General features: G+C 43.2%; 1 protein-coding gene and 1 long non-coding RNA gene across 5 annotated transcripts in view; both read left to right on the top strand.

Annotated features, from left to right (window-relative positions):
* The window catches only part of GNG12 (G protein subunit gamma 12), a 138,076-nt gene extending 125,099 nt beyond the window's left edge, over window positions 1-12,977 (top strand). For all 4 annotated transcript variants that reach the window (XM_042249597.1, XM_027971018.2, XM_060410785.1 and 1 more), the window contains 2 exons: window positions 6,844-6,956; window positions 9,085-12,977. In XM_042249597.1, the coding sequence (XP_042105531.1) occupies window positions 6,864-6,956; window positions 9,085-9,210 (219 nt within the window). In that variant the 5' untranslated portion in view covers window positions 6,844-6,863 and the 3' untranslated portion in view covers window positions 9,211-12,977. The remainder of the gene's footprint in view (window positions 1-6,843; window positions 6,957-9,084) is intronic.
* Window positions 1-25,928, top strand: part of LOC132659276 (uncharacterized) — a 652,410-nt gene that overhangs the window by 41,387 nt on the left and 585,095 nt on the right. The gene's annotated exons all lie outside the window — the stretch shown is intronic.

The following is a 25,928-nucleotide window of genomic DNA, read 5'->3' as shown; positions in this document are numbered from 1 at the left end:
TCTTCCACTGTTCCACGCAGGCCTTCCTCATCTCTTTGTCTTACTTTCCATCCCCATAGGCCAATAACTTGTTCTTTTTGCCCTTTGTTCTCAAAACTGAACAGGAGCAGGGCAGGACATGCAGGCAGCTGGTCACATGTTCAGCTACCCATGGCCTTCTTGCCTGCAAGCTCTGTTTGGGAAGAAGAATTCTGCCTTAGCTTTCCTTTTCAAGTCATAGAATTTGGTGTGTTCAGCAACGATAGTATGAAAGTAGAAATCATAGCTAATCTTTGTAAACTATTTACAAATTACAAAACAATAGATTAACAGTTGTGAATCAGTTGGGGTTTAGGTCCAGCAAACCAAAAGCACTCTTGGGGGTGTTAGCAGAATGAGCTTTAATATAGGGGATTGTGTGCTTGTGTAGTCAATGGAAGGAATGGAGACACAGGCTCTCAGTGGAGCCCCCCGAACAACTTCTAGATACCACCACAGAACTGGTGCCCAGGGGCCCTGCAGCATAATTAGCAGGCTGCTGCAGCCACACAGCTTCTTAGCACCATGCTACTAGTGACTGCACACTGGGGTGCCAAGAACCTCTGCCAAGAGCAGGTTGCCTACCACCTGGTTAGCTATCAGAAATAAGCCGAGCAGCAAGAAAGTGGCTTTCTCACTTCCACCTTCCAGATCCCTCTCGAATGCATGAGATCAGCAAAGCCTGCATCATCCAGACCCTAGCTGCAAGAGCACCTGGGTATATTTGTTTGCTTGGGCTGCTAACACAAAGTGCCACAGGCTGAGGGGCTTAAACAACAGAAATTTAATTGCCTACAGTTCTGTAGGCTAGAAGTTTGCAGTTAATGTGTTGGGGAGGGTTGGCCTCCTGAGACCTTTCTCTTTGGCTTGTAGGTGCCCACCTTCTCCCTGTTTCTTCACATGGCCATTCTGTCCCCTGCTGTGGCCAAATCCCCACTTCCTAGGAGGACCCCACCTGATGAGCTCATCTTAACTTGATTACCTCTTTAAGGACCCTATATCTAGATACAGTCACATTCTGAATTCTGGGGGAGTTAAGACTCCAGCCTATGAAACTTCTGGGGACATAGTTCAGCTGATGACACTGCAGTAGCAGGGCTCAGACGAAAGAGAGGGAACATGAGCCTGTGGGTGCTCAAAGCACTTCCCTTGGGCTGCAATCAGAGGATGCAGGTACTAGCTGCTCTCTATATTTACTAGACTCACATGCTTATCTGATGCCTTTGAGATAGAGAAGTATTATTATCCCCATTTTTCCCATGAGAAAGTTGAGGTTTAGAAAGGGTACTAGTGTCACATAGGGCACTAAAGGTAGGAGGGGTCGGGGGCAGGAGTGAACCCAAGTCTCCTAGCCTAATCCTCAAGCATACACTCGGAGCTGAGCATCCAAGGCAGAGTGTAAAGGCTGGGCTATAAGCTAAAGCAGAGGATCCGGCGTGTGTGCACCTACTAAGATTTAGCCCACTGTTAAAAGATTTTCTGACTTTTCTAGAGATTTTTCTTTTTAAAATGAAATCCCTTTATTTTTCAAATGTTGACAGTTAAAACACATACACACATTGTTTCTCTCTGTATGTTTCTGTTTCATACACACACATACACACACGCACGCACACACACACACACACACACACACACACACACGGGTTAACCCTGTATGGGGCCCAACCAAACACATCTGCAGTCTGGATTCAGCCTATAGGCTCTGATAGAAAATAATAAGTGTTTATGAAAATAGAAAACCGGTTCTTAGGGGCTTGACTGTCTGCTCTCTGCATTCCTCCAAAAGCTCTGTCAGTAGATGTTACTGCGTGATTACTTTGAAACTCTTCTTTTGCTGAGTTTTTACCTTCGTTTCCCATTGGATGCATGGTTTCTGTCTTGTTATCAAGCTTGAGAGAGAACTGTTCTTTCTTTTTCACTCTGCTAATTCTGAGCCTACATATATACTTCTCTTGGAAAGGAATATCAGGATTTCCCCAGCGGTCCAGTGGTTAAGACTCTGCTGCGCAGAGGCCGCGGGTTTAATCCCTGGTCAAGGAACCAAGATCCCACATGCCATGCACTGCAAACAAACAAAATTTTTAAAAAGAAAGGACTATCACTATCACTTTGTTCTCTTCTTCTCCATCCCAAAGTGTGTCTTCTCTGTTCCTTGCAGGCTTTCCTCATCTCTCCGTCCCCTTGACACTTAAACACCCATGTGTACCAGGCGTGTTAGTGCTAGGTGCTCTTGTGTGTCATCCCAACAAGCCTGTGAGATAGATTGCTGTCGCCCTTTAGCAGATGAGGTGCAGGAAGAAAGCTGGGGTAAGACATTAATAGCTGAAGGAGGGATAAGGGAGTAAGAGGAAGCCTGCTTTTTCTCCGCCCGCACGCGCGCGCGTATGTGTGCGTGTGTGTGTGTGTCTGTGTGTGTGTGTGTGTAAGCCTGCTTTTTCTCCGCGTGCGTGCGTGTGTGTGTGTGTGTGTGTGTTTTGCAGCCTGCTCTTTTATTACAGCCACAAGGGGTGTGTTTGCTTAGAATGTTGGCTTCACTCCAGTGATTCAATTACTGGCCAGGCCTTGATGACTTGTGATTCAGATTCTGGGGCTTGGTGGTGCCTTCCTGCCAGAGTGTGCTCTATGATACATTTGCCATCCCCACCCTTCTCTCCCTGCTTCAGCCCCCCTAGACAAAGATTAACATGCCCACATTTCTCTAATGTGACATCTTGTTCCTAGGAATTTCTAGGAAGCTGAAAATTCTAATGAATAATAGCATTCGAACCAATGCAGAGCATTTGAATGGCTAAATGCTACTTTGCTACTAATGCTGTGTTTATTCAAATCTCTCAGCCACATGTAAAACTGAAAACCAAGCTGCAGAAGCAAGAGCCAGGGTTTTATCCAACCTGTGGTTCTGCACAGCGCAGGCACAGGCCTGGGCCCTTCTGGGTAAGAGGGACCCCTGGGGACTCAGGATGTTCAGATACTAACCTCAGTCCTTGCCTAGTAGCCGCAGCAAGAATATTCTCACTTTGCTCATGGATGTGACAGGGGAGACCTGTCTTCAGAGCACAAGACAGACAAACAGATGCCTTCTGCACCAGAAAGAGTGTTGCACAAATGTGAAGCCATCAGCAAGGCCACAACTCCCAGTCATGGGGTGTCAAGGTCACCCTTGATTGGAACCACATCATGGACTGTTCAGTGATGCCCTGAGTGTTTGTGAATCTAATTAATAGGAATTGCATCCTTTCATGATACAGCAGTAGGAAGTGTGACTTCGAGGATACAGAAGCTTACAAGCTGGTTCAAGGCCCTGAGCTGGATGAACTGGGAGCACATTTTTCTAATTTTAGTTGCCTCATCTATAAAACAAGGATGAAAAAGTAACACACCTTTCAGGCTGAGAGTGAGGCTTCACGGATGAATGTAGATGAAAGTACATGTACGCTCTGAGGTTCCTTACGAATATCAGGTGTTATTTGTCTTGGAAGCTATTCTTGGAATAAGAATAAAGCAAGTTTTGTTTTTTTTTTTTTAAATCCAAGTAGTAGCACAAACAAACAGCCAGACATCCATGCCATTGAGGGAAGACCAAAGAAACCCTCTGAGGGTGCAGAAACACTCAGAGATGTTTGTGTCCCAGTCTGTCCGTCTGGTGCTGCCCCAGCCCAGCTGTTGAGGCAATGCAAAGCAGCTGCAAAAGGGGAGGAAGTCCTCGGGAGACCTCCCGCTCCTGTAAACACCGCCCACCAGCCCGACGTCAAGCAGCCCATGCATGACCTTGCTCTCAGACACAGGCAGCTCAGCCGCCCAAGTTCCTTGAAGAGGCTCCTCGGGTTAAAACAATATAATTTTGATTTGACTTCTCCATTGGAAGCATGTTATCATAAGAGATGATGAACTTTTCCAGTGGCCCAGTGAACAAGTTTTTCTAGAGGGGTCTGGAATAGAAGGGAACAGGCAGCCATCTGAGGGATGGGAAGAAGGCTCTCTGTGAAGGAGCCAGTGAGAACACAGAGGTCAGAAGTGGGGAGGACTGTCAGGGCCCCAAGCTGGCAAGCAGGAACTGCGAACCTCTGGCTCTTTTTCATCCTGACTGTATTACAGTCAGGAAGTTAAGTCCTCTGCGTACCAGATGCAAAGTTTCTCACCAATTTTAGGAGGACCTACCCAAGCATTTTATAAATAAAGCCTGACTGTGGATGATTTGCTTATGGCCATGTGGGTGGGAGCCACGGCTGACCCAATCCTGATACGTGTGTGAAATGTTCCACAGTTACAGGAAAACTTGCTCAGGCCTTGGAAACTCTATGCCCTGGAGGTTGAGACGGAGAAGAGAATGCTGGGTGTTATTTTCCTGTGAAGGGAACATTAAGAAAGTCCTGAGGGTGCAGCCTGGAAACCACAGACTGCTCAGAAAGGGTGTCGTATTTGCATTCTGGAGGCTGGGGACCAGTCCTCTGAACCAGCGCCAGCTGGGAGGGGAGCCCAGCTTAACGTGCTCCAGGGAACAAAACCAGTGTGGTTTTGAATCTGGGCACTTAGACTGTTCACAGAGGGGCTGCCTGCTGCCTTAGACCCGTTTCAAAGGTTCTATTAACAAGTGCTTGCTGGGAGCACGGAAGGAGCTGGGTCAGGCCGCTAGGTATGAGCAGGGTCACCAGGAGGAGACCCTTGGCCTCTCCCTTGGGTGTGGCAGGATAACTGAGGAATCAGGGGAAGAGGCAGCTCATCGGGAAGTGTGTTGTAACCCAGTCGCCCAAGGCAAGGCCACCATGTCCAGCCATGTGATGGCTGCTCCCAGTTTCCTGCGTGGCTTGGGCTCCCTTGCACTAGAGGAATCCTCAGATGGCTGTTTCCAGCCATTCCATTCTGCCATGACACCCGAGTGCCACAGAACTGCTTTAGGGCCAATGCCCACCCACACTGGTCATTCAATATCCTAGAGGCCTATTGACCAGGGGGGCACAGATAGGTACATAGGAGATTCCCATTACTTGTGCTGGGTGGGACCCCTGAGGATAAATACAGTAGCAGCTACTGTGTGTGGAGTGCTTTGGCCCTTTGCTAAACACTACATGTGCACCAGTGAATTGAATCTTCAAAAATCACAGTATCCCTATATTACAAATGACAAAACACAAGCTCAGAGAAGTTGGGTAACCCGCCTAGTTTCACCCAGCTAGTAACTGGAAGGCAGGCTCCAAACCAGGGGCATGAAGCTTGCTGGTTAGGATTTGAAAGTTCTGCAGGCAGTTAAAAGCACAGCTGTATTTTGGCATTGGACCCAAAGCTGCCTCTCAAGCCCTACCCAAGTCCTTGAACTTGGCCACCCGGAGCATTCTGAGTGCAGTAGATCTCTGGTGGATGCCGCTGGAGCTGCGGGTGTTTGTTTTCTGCAGCCTTGTGTGGTGTGAGCCTTTACAGCAGATACACTTTGTACACTTGCAGCCCCTCCAGAAGGCTGAGTCAGCCTGGGTTTCCTGCCGGCGCCAGACTTTGCTGAGCCCCGTGCATAGCATGGGGAGACACACCTACTGTCCACCTGCTCTGAGTCATAAAACTGCCACACTGCTGCCAGACCTGCGAGCTCTGCAATCTCTTCCGGTGCCACCTCACCGAGAGAGGTCCTGGCCATATATGGCAGGGGCACCGGGCAATGCCTTTCCCTAGCCTGCCTTCCTGTTGGACTCAGACGTGGGACAACTAGACAGGTTGAACCTCAAGGTCCAGGAGTTTCCTCTGCTTTGCACCAGGTGGCTGGGGAGACAGAAACAGAGGGCAGCCTAAAAGCCACGGGCTCAGACCCGAGAGGAGAGTCAGCCCAGGAACGTGCAGTGGAAGTGTGGGATTACCCTGGCCACCAGGATGAAGCCAGAGAGATCAAAGTGGGGGTGGGGGGGCCAGGGGGAGAGGGCAGCGAGGGAGGGGACTGATGAAGTTCCATTAAATATTTCAGGCTTGAGGCTATATACCATTTGACTTTTAGGTTTATCATTGAGAGTCTTTCATCTGAAAGGTTTCTACTTTTTTCCTGAATAAGGGGTTCCTTATCTGCCTAACATTCTCCAAACAATTGCAAATCTTGATATCTCCTAAAAATGCACCCTTTGGGTACAGTTTTCCAGAAGCACTCTCATTTGCCATTTTTCTGTTGCCAGGACTCACATCAGTGTAACAGTTGGGTAAGAGAGCCAAAACAAAATGAAATCTAAACCTTATATTAAGGTACATGGCAGTAATTATGTTAACCTGCACATGGGATGTGGCCCATGTGTGCTGGAGGCCTTGAAATTACCATAGATGTTTTTGTGTGTTTCCCTTAGAAAATCCTAAGAAAGGCTGTTTTATGCTCTATATAGGGCACCAGGATTAAACTACTAGTACTGGATTTTTGGCACAGCAGTAAAGAACCACCTGCCAATGCAGGAGACACAGGAGATGCAGGTTAGATCCCTGGGTCGGGAAGATCCCCTGGAGAAGGAAATGGTAACCCATTCCAGTATTCTTGCTTTGAAAATTACATGGACAGAGGAGCCTGGCAAGCTACAGTCCATGAAGTCGCCAAGAGTGAGACACAACTGAGCAACTAAGCACACACATACTGGGTTTCTGCAGAGGCAAGATTCACGAAAGTGCTCAGAAGTGTTACCAGTTTAAACACCGAGGCTACCACTCCCATTTCCGAGGGACTTCGTGGTGACTGCCTCCAAGAAGCTATGGTGACCGGAAATGCATCCTTTTCCCCTCAAGTAACACAAAGCATTACGAATGTCTAAACAATTTAAAGATGACTGCTCTTCATCTTTTTAAAAGAGTTCTCTTAAATTTCAGGTGAAAACCATTAACTGAAGATGTCGAGCAAGACAGCCAGTACCAACAACATCGCCCAGGCACGGAGGACTGTGCAGCAGTTGAGAATGGAAGCTTCCATCGAGAGAATAAAGGTAAGAGCCTCGAGTGGGCCAGACGTGTTCCTCACCATCTCCCTCTGCTCTCCTGAGGCCAGGCCATATTTCTGAGAAGATAATGCCATATAATTCAGCCAGGTGCCATGATTTCCTCTGAGCAAGCTGAGAGTTTCCAAATGTTAACTTTCTTTTCTACATAGCATGGGCAAGCTAAAGTGTCTGAAGTGAGCGTGTCTGTTTGAATAGAAAACCTAAAACCAATGACAGGATTTCCTGAGGACTTGCGTTCCCTGGGCTCACACGGCCGAGCCTTCTGGCACTGTTTTCTGCCTGGGGACAGGGGTTCCAGGTGGACTTTATATAAACACCCTCGTCAGCCCTCTGGAATGTATGAAGTGTTCTGAAGTTATCACTGCAGCCGAGGGAGCCTTGCATAACAAGTCAACGGTCAGGTGTCCTTTTGAGGAGAAGGCACTTTTTCAGTGTGTGTGAACTTTGATGACCACAGTCTGCATCCAGGGCAAATAGTGCCAGCCTTAGTTGAGACCTGGAGGAAACCAGAAGGCACCTGATGGGTCACCTGACTGAAAAGTCATTTCCCCAAAAATCTCCAGAGAGGGCTAAGCAGTGAGTGCCTTGGAATGTTGTGAGTAATGCTGTTTCCTAGATACTGAAGCAGTCACCTGATAAATTCCTCTGGGCCTGGAGATAGTCACCTGTCTTCAAAACAGGAGGCTGCCTGTCCTGTATTTGCCAGGGCTCAGCTGGCCTGTACCCCTGGCCTGAGGACACTGATCTGATGATTCTAACGGGTCTCCTACCCAGACCCCTGAAGAAGGCATGGTATTTCCATTTTCAACTCATGCCAAAGTAAGGTGCTACATCTTTCCATGCTGGTTTTGTCCCTCTTTTTATTTCCCCAAGCCCAGTCTTTAGTGGTAAATCTTGACACTCTACCAAAATATGGCTCTGTTCTTCCTGAGATTTGGCTCTGAGCCCTTATTTCAGTGCTTTAACTCTGTTCTGCTCTGCATTCTAATTTATTTTTTTTTAATTGGGTAGAAGCTAAGATACAGCCTTCCTTTGACTCAGACGTTTTTCTTTTTTCCCTCCTCCCAACATTCTGAGAAATTTTAAACCTACAGGAGAGTTGTAACAATAGACACCCATATACTCTTTACCAAGATTCACCAAGTAGCATTTTACCATATTTGTTTTCTGTCTCTGCACACGTACAAAACTGACGTAATTTTTTCCTGAAATTTCTTGAAAGTTATTTGCAGACCTCATGACTCTTCACCCCTAATACTTCACCATTTGTCTCCTAAGTACAAGGGCATGTTCCTCTACACAACCACAGTACAATTGTTACACTCAGGATCAGCTGCTGCTATCTAACACACAGTCTGGTTTTGAAGATTCCAGGCCCCTCACTTTGCAGAATGGGCCTCACTGCAAATGAGATTGTTTGCTGATGATCAAATTCGGGCTAAAGGTTTTAGCAGGAATACTAGCTGGCTGGTGGCATGTCTTCTGCCCTCAGCATAAGAGACAGCTGATGTCAGTTTGATCACTTGGTTGAGGAAGGGCTTATCTGCCAGATTTCTGCATTTGGAAGTACCTTTGCCCTCTCTATGTAACAGGTAACCTAGGACTGATACTTCAAGACTCTGGTTATCTTGTTCTCCAACAGCCTTCCACCCAGTGGGTTAGCATGCAAATACCTTTCGAGTTTGTAAATATTCTCCTTTAAAAAAAATTTTTTTTATTTAAACAGTTGATTTAGAGTGTTGTACCAACCTCTGCTGTACAGCAAAGTGACTTAGTTATAAACTTATACATTCTTTTTTTTATATATATTCTTTGCCATTATGGTTTATCACAGGATATTGAATATAGTTCCCTGTGCTCTATACACTAGGACCTTATTGTTGCTCCATTCTAAATGCAATCGTTTGTATCTACCAACCCTGAACTCTTAGTTCATTCCTCTACAAGTCTGTTCTCTATCGATAAATCTGTTTTGTAGATAGACTCATTTGTGCCGTAATATAGATTCCACATATAAGTGATAGCATGTGGTATTTGTCTCTTTCTGACTTATTTCACTTAGTATGATGAACCCTATAAATATTTTGTTTCCTTGGGTTTGTCTACACACCAGGTTTCAAAGGCGTCAGCAGACCTCATGTCCTACTGTGAGGAACATGCCAGGAATGACCCTCTGCTGATGGGGATACCAACTTCAGAAAACCCCTTCAAGGATAAGAAGACCTGCACCATCTTATAGAGAAGTAGCGAAGTGGATCCTCCCCTCTTCTCAACAAAGCAAATGATGAGCAGCTCCTTGAAAAGATTTACCTTCAGCTTATTTGGTAACCACTGCTAATAACGAAAATGCTCTTAACTTGGAATTATGGACTCTGAAGTCTTTACCTTCCAGGTTTTTCTTTCTCTAAAATGCCTTTTACTGAATTAATCCAGAATAATAATCTTGTTTTCCATTTGTTAACTACAGTGTCCTATTAGTTACTGCTGAAGGAAAGTTGGTCTGGCCTTTAAAAAGAAAACAAATACATCAGTGATCCAGTTAAAACCTAAATTACCTAAGCAGTCATCTAGATTAAAATGCCAAGGATAACTGGTCCTAAAATTTTTGTCGTAGTCTATTCTTAATAGAGTTGTGCCAATCTGTACAGTATATGTGGGTGAGAAATGTTTTGTGTATATATATGTGTGTGTTTGTATATACACATCTCAAAGCTTATTTCCCAATTAAAATGTCTCTCCCTCCATACTATCAGTTCAACTCCAGAAGTTATACCTTTATCTCAAGCTGTGTGTAGGTAGAATTAAACTCTTTTCTTGTAGTTATTGTACAAAAAGAATACCCTACAGCCTATATTCATTGTAGTTGAGTAATGAAGTCATCTCTCTCCTCTTAAAACCGTGCTGACCTGCCAGTCAAAATTTTTAAACTGAACTAAAAGCCCTTTTATAATATGAGCATTCTTTCACCAAGGGATTTCAGGTTTCAGCGATCCTGAATCTATCTAGGAAAGGGGAGGCGGCCCTTGGGGCCACCCTGGGCAGCTGTGCCGCAGGGCTCATGGCCTCTGATTGGGGGTAGACCCCTGAAATTCCTAATCTAACGATGGGAACTAGAGAGAGCAGCCATGAGCCCGGCCCAGAGCAGAGCAGGAATGCGTGAAAACCAGCTGCTCTTCGTGGCCTAACTTTGTGATTTAGCTCGCTTTCTCTGCCTTCCCTCTTATCTTTCCTCTGCAGCCAGATCATGTCTTCAGAGTTAATGTCCACCTCCCCAGCCCCAAGTGGGTAGATCATGGTGGAAAAGAAATATACAAAGAATGTAAAGGTATCGGACACGTAAGCTCTTTTCAAGTATCTGCAGCACCTGCATCATCCCTACCTGGGCCTCACACCATCAGAGGGGCTTGTTTCACTGCTTGGGCTCACAGTTCCTTGATTTTCCTCTGGGCCTGGATATTACTGCCACGCACACCCAGAATGGCTAGTGGGGATCCCCAAAGGTTGTCTCCTATGGCAGAGGGCATATTGTTCACTAAGAGGAGGAGAGGGTATTTCTAAACATTTATTTATGGTCCCAAAACATGCACCAGACCTTTGATATTTTAATTCAGCTTCCATTCATTAAACATTTCTAATGAGAAGTTAAAAGTATTCTCAGAAAGGATTCAACCCCAAGAAGGAATTATTTACAATGGTTTTCCCTAGTTCTGTACAGTCTTGCCCTGCAGTGCAAGCCCGTTTTTAAATCTAACACCTGAGCTTTGAGTATTTCATTGAGTATTATGTTAATTGTGGGTGAACAAATACAGTACTGTTTTCAGACTGCTCAGATCTATTCCGTATTTCTGCAAGTCACCTATCCAGCATTGTGAACTGCCCTCCCTCTTCCAGGATCATGTGGAAATCATGCCACTGCCCTTACCTTCTTGTCATCCATACTTGGTTCTGCAAAGGGCCCAGTTTCCAAGTATATTATAGGCACCTGTTGGTGGAGAAAGGTTTTTCCTTTCAAAAGGTGAAATTTGAAATATACATTAAGACAACTTTACATGTACTGCATCACTTAATGAGACATTCTTTTTTTTTAATAAGTGTATTTTTCTACTGATAGTTTCAGAACACTAATCTTATTTTCACTCTGATTTTTACCATGTTTCTTTGAATATTTATAATGTAGCTTGTTACAAAATATTTTCATGAAATTACTTTTATTATACTGTTATATACACATTTTTTGGTAGGAAGCATAGTTTATTCTTTAGTACTAAAACATGTTCTTTTCCCTATTAGAAAACAAGTATGGTTTGCTATATATTTGTTAGTATGCTTGTAGTGGTAAGGAATGGACTTGCGGTCCCGGGAGATTTTTTTTATTTTTGCTAGCCAGATATCGTAAAGGCTACAAGTATGAACATCATATAACTTCCTAACCAGGTGTAGGGCATGTTTAAGAAAAGTGATATCAAGTCCTTTGATGCTGGACCCAAGGGGGAAAAAATTGTAGCTAAGTGTTGATTTACTTATTATGAGACGTCTATGTGAGAAAAATATAATATATGTATACATATATTTGATATGCAGAAGTCACTTTTATTTATCAGGCTTTATTCTACTAGTAAAGCCACAGTTTAACTATTAGACAGAAGCTGGTTTATAATGATGGACAAATGCCCAATGTGTGTTATTTTTTCCAAACTACCACTATAATGACACAATCACTCATGTACATGCAACTTCCTGGCTTCATATCTATGAGGCTATTTAAATATGTTCACTATACTTTGTCTTTAATTCTGCTTCTATTAACAATGATCTCTTTTTCCATTGAATCTTCTTTAGTTCATCATTAATCTGTCCAATTGACACCTCAGGACCATGGCAAGAATTTCATGACTCCAAAGTATTTTACAAATACACACTTTTTTTTTTAAACAGAGAGAAACACTTTCTATACCATGTGGTTCACAAGCTGTAGGTTTTTTCTAAAAAGAATCAGGTTTTTACATTTCCTATTATTAAAATGAAAAGTGCCATACTAACCCCTTAAAGCAAAGACCTAATTTGCTTTCTCTCTATTGGGACTATTTTTGTACTTTACTAATCTTTCAACTATCCAAAAAAAAAAAAATTATACCAATGATTTAGTAATTTTGAGGCATAAAGTTAGTTTAGGTAGTGGAAGATGTGCCAAACTTTCCCTCCATATGCCTTTGTCTCAATTTACAACTAAGATAGTGTCATCTGCGTGATTACACTAAATTTTAAGAGCTATATAGGCCTAAGTGAATCACAGCACATGTCGGTCCTTTCTCAATAAATGTAATACCAGAGTGTGTTATGACTGTATTGACTTTTATGGTAGATCTGTTAATAGAAAAAAAAAATACATTGAATTAAGTAGAGTTATCTGTATGTTAAAATAGAGCACTTACCTAGAGCTGGGTGTCCTGGATCGCTGTCTAGCCAATCCTGTGCTCCTGTGTTGTGTGACTTTGGACAAGGCACTCCATCTCTCTCAGCCTCCATTTCACCATCTGTAAAATAAGGGGCTTGAAGTAGCTGATGGCTGATACCCTCTTGTTCCGTCCAGTGGCCTACCCCTCTACTGGTCCTGCCAACATGTTGGTGCTATACGCTGCTTCAAATATAAAATCGGTTTGTCTATTGTGTGTGCTCATTTAATAGCTTATGAAAGGCCTTTTTGTTATATGGCTTTTTGTTCTAGTTTTATGAACTTGATTACTGTAATAAAGTCTTGTTTGTAGCCATGTAACTATAAACATAGTCTCTTGATGTCTCAGTAAATTTGCATTTGATATATTAGTTGATGGGATTGTTGTTTTAGGACATTCTTTGACTACTTATCTGTCCAGCATCTTATTAACCTAAATATTGTGATCGTTGTTTGGAAATCTGTTCTCTGGAAAGAATAAAAGCATTTACTTCACAGCTAATGTGTTTGCAGATTTGAAAAACAGTTTCATTAAAGCACCATTGCTCTCTTTACTGGGTCTGGCTCATTGAATCTTCCTACCCATATTTTGCTCAATAAACTAACAGAAGACCAGTTCTCCTGCCTTTTTCCTGCACTCATTCAGTTAACATTTTCTGAGTACCTGTTAAGAGCCAGGTATGGAACTAAAGCTCTGATTATACTCAAATGAATCAGGCTTACGCTAGCCTGTGAGAAGCTCACAGTGTAGAACAAAAGATGGGAATGACTCGTATATAAACTAATAATACCATGGGCAATGTGCCTGAACTCAGGGGAACGCAGTGCTGTGAGAGTCCAGAGGAAGGAGGGCTGCCTCTACCACAGCAAAGTCTTGACAAGGCTTCCAAGGGAGGTGGTGTTTGAGCTAGGTCTTGAAAGATAAAGAAACCCTGCAGTCTTGGGAGGGAATTGCAAGAGGAGGAGAAAAGTGAGCTCAAAGGTGCAGAGCATCTCCCATACCCCCTTACCCACCCAGCAACAGGAAGAGGATGGAAGTTGTTAAGGAGGAGTAGTGTAATGATTCACTGTGTGGAAGGCTGTTTCCCATCCTGAGACCTGGCAATGACCATGGAAACAGATAACAAATGGAAAGGTCATCAGACTTGATGACTCACACTCACCAAGTGTTTGCTGAAGGTATCCCTGCCTCCTGCCCAGTCCCTTCCTCCAGGGCTGGGATTCCCTCAGAGATGAAGGGAGGGATGACACCATCCAGAAAGCCGCTGGAAGGAAGAAGGCAGCCAACAAGGTTTTGGGCTGGGCAAGCCACAGAGATGTTCCCTGCTTCAGAAAACCAACACTCACATACTCTCCAAGAGTCAGGGCAGAGATAGCCACTCAACCCTTTCTAGGAAAAGACTGAAGCATTTAGATACTGCAGTCATGAAAAATAGGCAGCAACTGACCAGCACTTTCATGGTTGAAACCAAATTACCAGAAGTTGCTGTGACTTGCAATGGCAGATGATTGTATTGGGAGGTGGTAGATGGGATTTGGGTTAGGCTTCCCTGATGACTCAGCAGGTAGAAACCACCTGCAATGCAGGAGACACAGGTTCAATCCCTGGGTCAGGAAGATGCCCTGGAGGAGGGAACAGCAGCTCACTCTAGTATTTTTGCCTGGGTAACCCCATGGACAGAGGAGCCTGGCAGGCTACAGTACATGGGGTCTCAAGAGTCGGATATGACTGAGCAACTAAGAACACAACATGCATAGGGGAGAGAGGATGAAGTTGAAGTGAGAAGACTAAGTAAATATGGCAGATGAAATGGTCCATGATCTAAACGGTATAAACAAAGAAGTCCAGCCTGGTGGTAACGGGGGAGCTAAATGTGGAGATGCAGGCCATCTCCCAGCTCTCCTGGGCATGGGCTGTGGTCAGCTTCTCATTGGCAAGGGTCTGTTACATATATACGTGGACACTCACCATAAGCCTTCATACTTGGAGCTAGGGTATTTCTGCCTCCTTTTCTACGTCTACATTTACAAACTTTGAGCTTGCGACTCTTGACTGTGCAGAACCTACCCAACCATAAGCTCTAGCCACTGTTGCATAACCTGGCATGAGTATTGCCTTTAGCTTGATTTCAGAGCCTGGCCCTGCTTGCTTCTCAACCCCTTTAGCACTGTGAGCAACAAATAACCTATGCCTTCAGACACTGCCACAATTACTGTTCCCTTGTCTGAGTCAATCACATCTATTAAAGGCCCTTTAGCTATAAGCCAGCCCTGGGCAAACACAGACAGTTGGTCTCAGGAACCCACACCTCAGCTACTAATTTTTTAAGAAACCAATAATTTCTCTGCACTGGAAGAAAATGTCATCCAAATAAGTTCATCCTGAAATGCTATATGACTATGTATTAGTCTGAAGACTACTGGCACTGTAAAATAAAACTATGGAGAGAGAAACGCTTAGCACAAAGGAGCAAAAGTTCACCATAAAGTTTTAAGTATATTGAGAATTTTACATATGAAGCATTTTTATACCCTATGAATCCTAGAGAATCTATTCAATTATGAAAGCAAATAATTGTAATGGCTGAGCTATATAATGGTAAGGTCTTGAGCTTGGAAATTAAATCTGCAGCAGAGATACCTAGGTATAAATTGCTATTTCTAGTCTCTAGATCCAATCATACACCCATCTTTACAAACACACACACACACACACACACACCACACATACATGGCTTAATGATAGAAGTGGGAGCTCCAGCCACAAAAAGACCTATAATCTGGTCCTCACATAGAGCAACCAAGTGTCACCACAAGCACCCTGTGGATCTGTAAATTGACATGAAGTGGGGGTGGCGGGGGGAGGCAGGCCTAAAGCAGTCACTCACTGAACAAGTTGTGATATAAAGTTTCCTCTTAAAACAGACAAATAAAAAGCCAATTTACATTTTCAAAAAATGTGGGTGTATAATAGCACAGCTTATACTTGGATATGGCAAAAATGGTTAAGAAGCCTTGTGGTATATCAGAAGGCAAGCATCCCTTTGAAGAACTGTGCTCCAAGAATCATCCACATGCAGTAGATCCTTCCTCCTTTTAACCTTGAGACATTTCCCCAAGGCCAGTGCATTAGAGTCACTTTGTTCTAGATAAACCATTATAGCTCTGATATCAATGAAGTACATATCAATACAGCTCATACAACATCAAGTAGTATTTATAGAACTTTGTGTGAGGCACTGGGGAAAGGAGGGACCCAACATTGACACAGACTGGGCACTCTGCATGTATCCTCCCATTTAAGCCTCACAACAACTCTCAAAAGAAAAGTAGACTTTAACTCTGTCCTACAGATGAGGAACTGAGGCTCAGAGAAGTCAGATTATGCAGGGTCCTACAGCTAAGAAGTGCAGACTCTAATTCCACGCACCTAGCTCAGCTGGATTCTACAACCCATGGTCTCGGTCTTCATATTTGTAAAATGGTTTGAATGGGGTGAAGAGAGGAGAAAAAATAACTTTGGGAAATTTAAAACTCATTAAGTGAGAAACAGAACTACCATATGATCCAGCGATTCTACTCCCGGACATACATTCAAAAAAAAAAAAAATGAAAAGACTTAATTTGAAAAGATACATGCCACCGATGTTCATAGCAGCATTATTTATAATTCTATGATGTGGAAGCAACCTGTGTCTGTTAACAGGTAAATGGATAAAGAAGATGTGGTATATAAGTATATTCAATGAACTACTACTCAAGCATAAAAATGAATGAAATTTTCCCATTTGTAACAACACAGGTGGATCCAGAGTCAGACAGAGAAAAATACTGTATGATGTCACTTATATGAGGAGTCTAAAACAAGTGAATATAACAAAAATGAAAGAGACTTACAGATACAGAGAACAAACTAGTGGTTACCAGAGGGGGGCAGGTTGGGGGGTATAATATAGGAGTAGAGGATTAAGAGGTACAAGCCATTATGTATTATGTAAATAAGCTACAAGGATATATTGTACAGTGTAGGGAATAGTCAGTATTTTATAACAACTAGAAATGGAATATAACCCTGAAAATTATAATTCACTATGTTGTATATATACCTGAAACATAATACTGTACATCAAATCAGTAACAAAAAAATTTTTAAATAAATTAAGTAAGGTAAAGTGAGTAAATTAGTTCCTTAGCAATCAAGAATGTAATGCATTTCTATGTAGTCCTTTAAAAACATTAGTAGCTTTCTATTGATATGGAAAGGTGTCTATGACATGTAGATGTCATTAAAGGAAACAAATTTGGGGGAAAAAAGAATGTAATGTATTGGACTTTAAATAATAAACAACACTAGACTCCAGATACTTAATATGGCCAGGTATAGCTTTCAGAAATTTTGCATCTCAATTCATTTGATTCTCACTACAAGCCCATGAAGTCACTACTGTTATTAACCCTACTTTACACATGAGGTAATGGAAGTTCAGGGAGATCCAAAGTGCATTTGATATGCTTTTTTAGGGCTTCCCAGGTGACTCAGTGGCAAAGAATCCACCTGCCAGTGCAGGAGATACAGGTTGGATCCCTGGGGAAAGAACCCCTATAGGAGGAAATGGCAACCTGAAAAATCCCATGGAGAGAAGAGCCTGGTGGGCTACAGTCTATAGGGATGCTAAGAGTTGGACATGACTGAGCATACATTCATGTTTTTAAAAAACTGCAATTTTTCTTGAGTTGTCAGTATGAGGTAAGAGAAAGAACAGGTCTTGGAAGCAGAAAACATGGGCTGTAGTTGGAGTGCCACTAACTTGCTGTGTAACCTTATGAGTTTTATGATTTCTGGTCCTGTTTCCAGAAAAAAAAAAAGAAAAAGGATTGTTTAAGAAGGATTCAGGCTAAGTAATTGTTAATTGTTCTTTTAGTCTTAAATTTTATACAAATTTGGAGGAGGAAAGCAATTCATTTTGGATCACCTTTTTTTTACCATCTTCACCCTCAGTCACCTCACATTTTCTTTCCTGAATTGTAAACCAGGAGGGAAAGAGCCAAAGTCTAGAGTATGGGGTCACTGAAGGGAATGTGGGTTTGCTGTGTATAATTATAGATATTTAAAAGATATTTAAAGGATCACTTCCCGATACTTCAGCTACTGACTCATCATCAGGCCTGGAAAGAATTTTTAAGAAAAAATGAATTGTAAAAAGGTATTTTGTATATAAGCAGTTAATAGAATTAAATGAGCACATTTCTTCGAAGTATCAACAATGTCTCATGAGTTATAGCTACAAAAAGAAAAACAGGCCACTCAAACAGTAAATGTAAGTAACAGAGCATTTTAAAATTTAGTTTTTAGAAGCAGGACAAAGAAGAATTCATTCATTTGTTGAGCTCCTACTAGGAGTATGGTAGCTCCTACTAACATTGTGTATGTAACTACTAACACTAAGTATGCCCTAGAATAAACCCAGAAAAGACTAGGATCTCCCAAGATAGGGAGGGTAGGGGCAGAGGGTGGGTATTACTATGCAATGCGGTAAATGCTATTCTAAGAAGTGGCCCTGCCTGAGTGAGTCAGAAAAGATTTCATGGGGGAGGCAGTGTATCAGCTGGGCCTTGAAGGATGAGTAGGAGTTGGTTAGTGAAGACTGCTGCTGCTGCTAAGTCGCTTCAGTCATGTCCAACTCTGTGCCACCCCATAGATGGCAGCCCACCAGGCTCCCCCATCCCTGGGATTCTCCAGGCAAGAACACTGGAGTGAAGGATATTCTCAGCTGCTAAAACAGTGTGTGCAAGCTAAATTCTAAAGAAGTCTGCATATCAGACTTCTGTTAATTCTGGGTAACAGATCTCTGAGGCAGGACTACAGGGAGGAACAAGCTGATGAGGTTGGGAAAGAAGCTTGAGTCAAGTCATCAAAAGCAGGACTTTTCTACTGGTTATAAAGACAAGGTAAGGGAGTTAGTAGAGTTGCTTAAGCAGGGGTTTGACATGTTAAGCTTTGTTTCCTTAAAGATAATTAGACTGAATAAGGAGAAAGAACTAGTGAAGAGAAACTGACAGTGGTTATTTCTAAGCCCCCACCAGGATTTCATAATTCTTTTATTGAACTTTGTTCAACTCCTTCATTTCAAACCTTTATCACCCTACTCAAACTCTCTGTATTTATCTCCTTCCCATCAAGTAAATAATCCTGCCTTCCCCAACAGAAAAAATGCTGGGGCCATTTGGCCTGAATTTTTAAAACTCCCTGCCTTTCCACATCCAAATTTCTGCATCACACCCAAGCAAATAATTTCTATCAGGCTCACAGGTGAGAAGCAAGTCCACTAGCTATTTCTGGAGCCCCTTCTCCTCTTTTCTTCTTTCTCATCAAAATTTCCCCAGAAAGTGGTCCACCTTCTGTGTCTTCTCTTCCCCACCTCCCATCTTCTCAATTGAAGGCAACGTGGTTTTACTCACACCGACACAGTGAAACTGATTTCACCCAATGAAATGGACAGTGAACTCTTAATTTCCAAATTCCATGGAACATTTCAGTCTCTGCTTTAGGGACTCCTCTAACAGTGAGAATTATTCTCTTCTGTAAACTTACCATTCTGCCCCTCCAGCTGCTGTGACATCAAGACTCTCATTTCCCCTCTATGTCTGCCTTTTAAAATCCCACCCTGAGTCCCAAGTTTCTATCCTTGGCTGACTGCTGCTCTGCTCACTTTATCCATTCTTCTTGGTGAGCTCATCCACTCTCACAGTTAGTATATGCTGAGGATTCTGAGATCAAAACATCCAGCCCAATTTTGTCCAAACATCCAACTTATCTATTCTACTGGACACTTCTAACCGGTAATCACACAAGTATTTGAAACATAATGCATCTAAGACTGAACCCATCTCCCCTCCAGAAACTTTAACTGACAGCCATATTATCTCTAAATTGCCTCAGCTGGAAACCTAGGAGGCATTCAAGAATTCCCCCTCGTTCTTTACATCTGGTTACCCAGTCTCACCTATTTCATTTCCCATATACTTCTAAAATCCATCTCTCATTTTCCTAACTGCAGGTCCAGGCCTGTGTCACCCCTTGACTGAACTGCAAAAGTGTCCCATGTAGACTCCAGCCTCCATGGCTGCCCTGGTATTAGGATGGCCAACTTTTTCTGTTTACTTGGAACTGTCTCAGTTTTGACCCTGAAAGTCTTACACCCAGGAAATCTCTCAGTCCCCACTCTTAGTTGCAAATAAAACTAAAACCCTATTTTTAACTGAAAATGAAATTATGCACAATACTGAGAATCCATGGGCCTCCCTTCAGGTATAGCTGGATTCAGGAGCTCTGCTTCCAAGATTCACCTCTGCCCTTTGCTTTTTTTAAAAAACTTTTTGTTTTGTATTGGGGTATAGCAGATTAACAAAAAATGTTGTGACAGTTTCAGGTGAACAGTGGAAGGACCCAGCCGTAAATAGATATGTAGCCATTCTCCCCCAAACTCCCCTCCTATCCAGGCTGCCACATACCACTGAGTAGAAATCCATGTGCTATACAGTAGGTCTTTGTTGGTTATCCATTCAAAATATAGCAGTATGTTCACATCCTTCCCAAACTCCCCAACTATCCCTTCCCCCCATCCCTCCCTCTGGCAACCATAAATTCATTCTCCAAGTCTGTGAGTCTCTTTCTGTTTTTTAAGTAGGTTCATTGATATCATCTCTTTTTAAATTCCACATATAAGGGCTATCATATGAAATTCCTCCTTCCCTGTCTGACTTAATTCACTCAATAGGACTGCCCTTTGCTCTTAAATAAACTTACTCTCCGCCGCATGCAAATACCTGCCAGTAATCTTAGACTCATCGATCAGCTTGTCAGCCTGTAAAGAGATTCTCTACTCTGACAGAGAAGTCTCAGGAAGATTTCTGATTGGCCCAGCTGATGTCACATGATCTATCCCCATCCCAATCACCATGGCCAGGAAGATGACCCAGGCCTATATTCCAAATTTCCTTTTGAGGCTGAGGTGAGGGGTGCTAACCAGAAAGGAGGAGGAGGAGGAGGGGAGCAGGACAGACAAGAACAACAAACAGCTGCCCCTTTACATTACGCCCCCCTCCGATCCCATCACACTGATCTGGGTAATTGAATTCATCTAAGAAGAGTGAACCGTAGACCACTGTTAGCCCACTTTTCCGAATAAAATCCTCAGTGTCCCCTCATTGCCTGCAGGGCAAAGTCATGCTCCTCAGAAGGCTCTCTCTGAGCTGGTCTCTGTCTACCTTTTTAGCCTACCTTTCTCCACTCCTTCCTTAACACTTAATCCTCTAGCAAACACCACAGACTAGAAGAGTCCCTCGTGCACAGCATTTTTCTCCCCTGACTCGCTTTTAACCATGCTTCAGGACTCAGGTCAAGCATCACCCTTTCCTGGAAGGCTTCCTCACCACCACCACCACCCTAAACACACACACACATACAGCGCATGCCCAGACTTGCCAGGCCACTACACCACCTTGAAAATTCTGTGTCTGTCAGCTCCTACATAGACTGCAGGTCGAAACTGCACCACAATCATCTTTCTATAGCAAGTTCCAGCACAGAACTTGGCACACAGCATGCATTCAACCTTTGATTTTGAACAGAAACTGCTCTGCTTTGATAATCCTAATGAGTGATAAAGGACCAAATTAAGTTAATGGAAATGGAGAGGAGAAACTAGATTAGTGGAAATTAACATAATTTAATTGGATGATGTCTTTTCACATTCTGTCGTGTAGTTTACTGGGGGGAGGTGCTTTCTTTTTCACTGAAGTCACCCTCTAATTTGCAAACATAGAATAATGATACAAAATACATACATACATAGGAAATTACTCACCGGTGGGAAATGTAGTTATCATTAGGGCACATATATTCAGTATCTCCAGGAACTGAGCCTAGTGCTCTCTATGCATTGTTTTGTTTAATCCCCACAAACAAACCAATGATATAAGCCTTGTTTATTTTCCCATTTTCTGGGAGAAATCACTGAGGTTGAGAGAAGTTACACTACCTTTCACAAGTCCTAGCTGGGATCCAAGACTCAAGCTCAGGTCTTTCTGGCCATAAAAGCCTAATGTCAAATGCTTCCCTGGTGGCTCAGTGGTAAAGAATTTGCCTGTCAATGCAGAAGACACAGGTTTGATCCCTGGTCTGGGAAGATCACACACAACCCAGGGCAGCTAAGCCCATGCACCACAGCTGTAGAGCCTATGTGGAGAAGGCGATGGCACCCCACTCCAGTACTCTCGCCTGGAAAACCCCATGGATGGAGGAGCCTGGTGGGCTGCAGTCCATGGGGTCGTTAGGAGTCAGACACGACTACTTTCAGTTTTCACTTTCATGCACTGGAGAAGGAAATGGCGACCCACTCCAGTATTTTTGCCTGGAGAATCCCAGGGACGGGGGAGCCTGGTGGGCTGCCGTCTATGGGGTTGCACAGAGTTGGACACGACTAAAGGGACTTAGCAGCAGCAGCTAGAACCTGTGAGCCACAATTACTGAAGCCTATACACATCAGAGCCATGCTCTGCACCTCAATGAGAAGCCCGTGCATCTCAACTAGAAAACAGCCCTCGCTCAACACAACTAGAGAAAACCCATGGGCAGCAACAAAGAACCAGCATAACCAAAAATAAATTTTTTTAAAGCCTATTGTTTTAACTGCTATACTCTTATTCTTGATCACTTGCCAGCTCTGTCCAGTTATACAAAGAAGCCCAAAATGAAATCAGAAGGCTTTTCTCTAGGTGAGCCTTTTATCAGAGTGATAAAGAGTGATACTGTGGTGATGTAATCAGGTGTTAAGTGGTGATGGCAGGAAAGTTTGCTGCTTTCCTGCAAAGTCCTCAGACACTTATTTGTAGAAGGTATATCAGCATAAAGCACCCAGGGACACAAAAGCCACTTCTCCCATGAGGAGGTTCTAGGATGAAAGACAATTCTTAGAATTCTCTCCTGTTTTTGTCCCCTTTAGTTTTCCTGGGGCTCTGTCCCACTTACTGGATAAGTAAAAGATTAGATCCAATTAGTTTCAGCCTCCCCTAGGCTAACCTGTGCTGTCTGGAAGGCCTTTAAGAGACAGTTTAGAGTAGAATTTTGATTTTCCCTTTCCTCGCCATGTGGCTTTAGAGGAGTCTCTTGACCCCTGAGCCTCAGGAGCTTTGGCAAGGAACCAAATGGATTAATAAATGTGAAAGCACATTATAAGCCAGAAAGTACTTAACAGATATAAGAAAAATAGGAACTCTACTCACTTCCCGAGCACCTTACCTTGTGCCTGACGTTGAGCAGTCCTCGGTACAAGAGTTTGTCTCTACAATGCTGTCAACTTCTTGTCTTGTCCAAGTGCCCAGCCCTGTGTCTGGTGCATAACAGGTCTGTTGTTCTCTCAATTCAAGGAAGCCCTAAGGGCCAACCTGTCCGTGGACCATCCCACCTTTTGTAGTTATTTTCCTCAGTGCTCAGTTGTATATGATTCTTTGCAACTCCATGACTGTAGCCCACCAGGCTCCTCTGTCCATGCAATATTTTCCAGGAAAGAATACTGAAGTGGGTTGCCAATTCTGACTCCAGGGGATCTTCCCGACCCAGAGATAGAACCTGCATCTCCTGCATCGGTAGGCCGATTCTTGATAGAACCATACCACCTGGGAAGCCCTAGTTCTTTGGACTGGTACAGAATGATAAACTAGTAAATTTTAACTCTGTCCACAGGCAGCAAATTGTTCTGGTTATACTTCTTCCCTGAGAGTCTCTTTAATCTTTGCAGAGAAACCTGTATCCCTCAGCTCCTGGTGGGCTGACATCAGAGACTGATCTGGTGAAAGCTGCCCCTCCCCCTCCCCCGAGATTTGTAAAGCGTGATTCTACTGCGTTTCAGGTGGAAGAACTCCAAGAAAGCATGCAATGTTTGTCAAACTGCCCTGATAATAAGAACAACCTAAAGTACTTGTTGAAAAAAATAAATTCTGAGCCTTTCCCAGCCCCATTTAATCTGAAGCTCTTGGGAAAGGGTCTTAGAGCTGTATTTTTAACATACAGCCCTAGGTCTTCATTGTCTATTGGAAAATGTGAGAAATTCTGGAGGACAAATCCCTTATTTTTACACAGGAAGAATCTGAGCCCCAGAATGAGAGATATTTGTCATTGGGGGAGGGTGAGTGAAAGGTGGACCCCACATGCCTAAAAGGATTAGGAAGGGAAACCTAAGTGAGTCCAGGAGGCTTAAGTTGACAATAGGCAAGGGTAAGGTCTGTAGTAAACTGGAAATCCTTGTCTAAAATGGAGGAGCCTCCCTCAGCTGCAGCCAATTGCTGTGGTGCAGACTGTGGGCTCACTGTTGCCACAAATAGCAAACTTCCAAGAGACAATAGAAATAAAGATTTTTCTAAGAAATTTCTCCATGTATAAATGTTGACAACTTAAAAATATATATGTTTTTAAACATCGTGTAGGACTAACTTCTCTTAGCTACCAGTTTCCAGGGTTCCCTCATGGCTGAGTGGTAAAGAACCCACCTGCCAATGCAGGAGACATCGGTTGGGAAGACCCCCTGGAAAACAAAATGGCAACCCACTCCAGTGTTCTCGCCTGGAAAATTCCACAGACAGAGGAGCCTGGTGGGCAACAGTCCATGGAGTTGCAAAGAGTCAGACACGACTGAGCACAAAACCAAAACAACAAATCCCTCTGTGAGGGTTGTGGCTGTCCCAGAAACTCACCCCAATCGTGCTTCAAACATACCCTCCAGAGCTACAGCTCCTCTAAAGGAACAAGTGTCCCTTCACCGCCCCCTGGCCAGTCTCTTCATCCTTTGGGTCTGACTGGATCTTCCCAACCTTCCCGGCCCCCCAAGAACACTTAAGCCTTGAACACAGCACATTGTCACTGATTGCCCTGCATCACAGGTGTCAGTCTTTACACTAAACTGCACACATTCTTAAAGACAAAGACCTTGTTTTTACACTTTTGCAGCCTTGGGACTTAGTGCCCAGGGCATGACGGGCTTTCAGTAAATAGCATTAAAGAAGTGAATGTGTTGATATTGATTTCCTTATTTGATAACAAACTTTCTAAGGACAAGCGCTACCTCTTAGAGGCTGCCTCTGTCTATTCTCTGCAGCACCTAGCAGAATTATAATCAATATTCAATCAGTTAAGTAATTTGTGTGGTTTGCAAGATACGATGATAACTTCTGATCAAAGAACTCACAACCTTTTTCTGCAAGTCATCCTCATGTGCCCTCCAGAAATTTCCACCCCTTGAATTCTCATAGCAGTTCTCTAGGCACTTCTGCTTTGGATTTTATCTATTGATGTTTGTGTCTCATTACTTCACTAGGCTGGAAACTCTTTGAGGTCAGAGTAGGTTTCTGATTTTTTTTTTTTTTTTTTTTGGTAGACTTCAATATAACCAGCATAGCCCTTGCTCATAATAAGCACTCAAACAGGATGAGACTGTTGGATGGCTTCATCGACTCAATGGATGTAAGTTTGAACAAACTCTAGGAGATAGTGAAGGACAGGGAAGCCTGCCATGCTGCAGTCCATGGGGTCTCAAAGAGTCGGACATGACTGAGTGACTGAACAACAACAAAATTCTTTCTTCGTGATCTTCATGAATACAACCTTTTTACACAGTTTCTTATGTTTATAGTGCTATGCGCTAAGTCTCTTCAGTCATATCCAACTCTGCAACTCTATAGACTGAAGCCTGCTAGGCTCCTCTGTCCATGGGATTTTCCAGGCAAGAACGCTGGAGTGGGTTGCCACCCTCTTCTCCGGGGGATCTTCCTGACCCAGGAATCAAACCCGCATCTCCTGCATTGCAGGCAGATTCTTAACTGCTGAGCCACTGGGGGAATCCTGATGGTTATCTAAGGATTGTTTAAAAGGAAAAAGGAAAAAAAAAAAGATTCAATTCAGTTTGAGGGACACTGGCCTGGTGTTAAATCATGCCATTGAGAGTTTTATTCATTTAAAGGAACCACATCTCACTGCTTGCAGCCTTCTATCAAATCTCAAAGAATAAAATTGAACCCATATAGTTGAAAATTGAGGAAACAATGATTTTATAAGGGTTATAGCAAGGCGTCTCAAAACATGCTTTGACAACACTTCCAATTAACAATATACAAAACAGCTCTTTCCTAGCCATGACACTTTCTTCATTTGGGAAATAAAATATGCATTATGGGAGATTACTTACCTTCATGAGTCCTTTCATTATAGAAATTTAATTTACTGAGGGTCTTGACGAACTACAGGAGGGAGGAGTCAATACCATTTATGACACTGAGGTAAAGTTGCCAGTGGGAAAAGTAGGTATTTTCCACAAACAACACACCTTAGAAAGAGGAGGGGACTTCTGTCCCCGCTGTAACATTTCCACTTACTTGTAATAAGCAGGGTTAATAGCATTTAAAGCAACAACTGAAAAATACTAGCAACATTTAGAGGCAGAATCTGCCCTGGT

The sequence above is a fragment of the Ovis aries genome, chromosome 1 (genome assembly GCF_016772045.2).
Source record: "Ovis aries strain OAR_USU_Benz2616 breed Rambouillet chromosome 1, ARS-UI_Ramb_v3.0, whole genome shotgun sequence".
Classification (NCBI taxonomy): Eukaryota; Metazoa; Chordata; class Mammalia; order Artiodactyla; family Bovidae; genus Ovis; species Ovis aries.
Note: the sequence above shows the minus strand (reverse complement) of the source record. Positions and strands in the feature narration are given on the sequence as shown.